Source organism: Rutidosis leptorrhynchoides, chromosome 2 (genome assembly GCF_046630445.1).
Source record: "Rutidosis leptorrhynchoides isolate AG116_Rl617_1_P2 chromosome 2, CSIRO_AGI_Rlap_v1, whole genome shotgun sequence".
In the NCBI taxonomy this organism is placed as follows: domain Eukaryota; kingdom Viridiplantae; phylum Streptophyta; class Magnoliopsida; order Asterales; family Asteraceae; genus Rutidosis; species Rutidosis leptorrhynchoides.
This window is the reverse complement of record NC_092334.1, coordinates 667,105,584-667,107,958: the sequence shown is the minus strand read 5'-3', so window position 1 is coordinate 667,107,958 and position 2,375 is coordinate 667,105,584. Positions and strand designations below refer to the sequence as shown.

Below are 2,375 nucleotides of genomic sequence, written 5' to 3'. Positions count from 1 at the left end.
TATGTCGAAGATACGCATGCTCGTCTTTGTCGCGCAGCTCTTTTGTCTTCTCGCCATATACATCACACCTTTCGTACCAAGTTGATCCTTGTAGGTTGTTGACAGGCAAGTAGTAAGATTTATTTTCAACGATGTTAAAACCATTGTCTTCAATTATCATGTTGTGCAATATGATGCAACCATACATGATTCTTTTGATTTTGTTTACGCTATATGCCCTAGCAGGTTGTCTTAAAATACCTCAACGACCTTGCAAAATTCCAAATGTCCTCTCAACGTCTTTACGAGCTGCAGATTGTTTCTTTGTAAAGTATTTCCTTTTTGCGTCAACAACACTTGAGAATCCCTTAACGAAAGAAGCCCACGAAGGGTAAATCCCATAGGCAAGATAGTAGCCTCGGTCAAAATCAACGTCCCCAATTTCGTATGGAACTTGAGGAGCCGTGTCAGTTAGGAAACTATCAAACAATGGAGATGCATTAAGGACATTCAAGTCATTGTTCGAACCGGCCATTCCAAAATATGCATGCCAAAACCAATTGTCATACGATGCAACGGCTTCCAACATGATTGTCGGGTAACCTTGATCGCCTCGGGTGAAATGCCCTTTCCATGCATTTGGACATTTTCCCCAAGCCCAATGCATACAATCAATGCTTCCAAGCATTCCAAGAAAGCCGGTTAGTTCTTCATGTTTATGATACAACCGACGTATATCATCCTCGGTCGGTTCTCTCATGTATACATTACCATACAAGTCTATAATACATCTTGTAAAATTTTGCAAAGACTCACGTGATGTTCTCTCTGAAATTTGTAAATATTCGTCAAATAGATCCGGTGAATCACCGTATGCTAGTTGACGAATGGCAGTAGTGACTTTTAAAATAGTAGATACTCCGAGAACACCACGTGCATCGGGACGTTGTTGAAATTAAGTAAACCACTTTGGTGCATCGGGACGAGTAGAGTAAGAAAGTATACCTTCAATTATTTTTTCAATAAGACTTTGTGATATTCGATAACGCCGTTTGAAATATTCAGGGAGATACTTCGGATCTTGAACAAAATAATCGTTCATCAAACGATTGTGCGCTTCTACACGATCACGACGAATGTAGCGACGTTTTCGTCTTGAGCTTTGATCCTCATTTTGTTCCTCGGCCTCTCTACGTATTACCACGTTACTTCGATAAGCAAATATACGTTTCATTGCGTTCACCAAACTTTCTTCGTCGGAACTACTCATTTTTAAAGATATTTTTTATTTTGATGAGAGAATTTGGATTTGATTGTGTGAGTATATGTTGAGTAAAATGGATGTAAAATGATATGTGTTTGTGTTTGTGTTTGTATATGTGTTGTGTATATATAGAATTGAAAAACAAAAAAAAATCCCAACGGTAGGAAAAGAGCTGTTGGCATGTTTAATGTTTTTTTTTTAATACACCGAACCACCTCGTTGCCTATGCGACTGACCAGGCCGGGACGCAAGCTCGAAAATTGGTTGGGGAGTGGGGTGACTTGCGACGGGGTAGGTGACTAAGGGGAAACGAGCTCCCACTCCTGATGCTCTTAGGAATTATTGTTACAATTTAAATGGTCATATGTAATAATAATCTTATTGTGTGCCTTTACGACACGCATTTATTAATTCCTAATATAACCGTTTTTCTATTTTTCTATTCATACAATATATGATATATAGAGCGTTTTAAAAACTAAAAATAGCAACTAGATCATACGAAGTACTATTTAACTAACTGATCCATTTTTTTCCTACTAAAGTTTTGGTTACTAAATAAGTACCTTATCTAAAACTTAACTTGGGAACCCGATTAACCCAACAATCACTTCTTAGTCGGCTTCTTCATTCTTTTCGTTCTTTTATTTGATGACATTTATTTCTATACTTTCGAGAGAAAAAGACAGTCTTGGTCTTCTTTCTTTCTAGATTCTTGTTGCGTTGTTGACTTGTTGCTACTTAGCTAGCTGCTATTTCTTTTTGTAATCTTGTTGGCTTACTGTTGTTTCATGTTTCTTTCTTTGATAACAGATTGTGATCAATCTTGCTACTTGATTGTTGCTTGGTTGCTATTGATCGTCGATTTGTGAACATTTACTGCATCTTTCTTTTGTTCACGATTATGATCAGCCAAGTGTTCCAGCTTACTTCCTCTTACTTTGAATGTAGAAGGTTGTAATCAACCCTTTTTTTCCATGCTACTTTCTTTCTTATTACAAATTAGAACATTCCAATTGTTAGAACAAGAATAAAGTATACAAATATAACCAAAATTTGAGATAAAGGAAAAGAACACAAAGACTATATTTTTAATATACTCGTTCTTCTACTTTTTCTATTCATGTGATAT

The 2,375-nt window shown here is 36.6% G+C and overlaps 1 protein-coding gene across 1 annotated transcript; it reads right to left on the bottom strand.

The window, feature by feature from the left end:
- Positions 1-241: 241 nt before the first annotated feature.
- On the bottom strand, positions 242-1,249 carry LOC139890239 (uncharacterized). The gene is made up of 2 exons (XM_071873134.1): positions 985-1,249; positions 242-807 (listed from the first exon to the last, which is right to left on the bottom strand). The coding sequence occupies exons 1-2, from the start codon at positions 1,247-1,249 to the stop codon at positions 242-244; spliced, it is 831 nt and encodes a 276-aa protein (XP_071729235.1).
- Between the last annotated feature and the right edge of the window lie 1,126 nt (positions 1,250-2,375).

Excerpts from the sequence above, each read along its gene's own strand:
- LOC139890239 (XM_071873134.1), bottom strand. The coding sequence starts at position 1,249 with ATGAGTAGTTCCGACGAAGAAAGTTTGGTGAACGCAATGAAACGTATA. Across the intron at positions 808-984 it reads TATTGAAAAAATAATTGAAG|AGAGAACATCACGTGAGTCT; the intron begins GTATACTTTCTT and ends TACAAATTTCAG.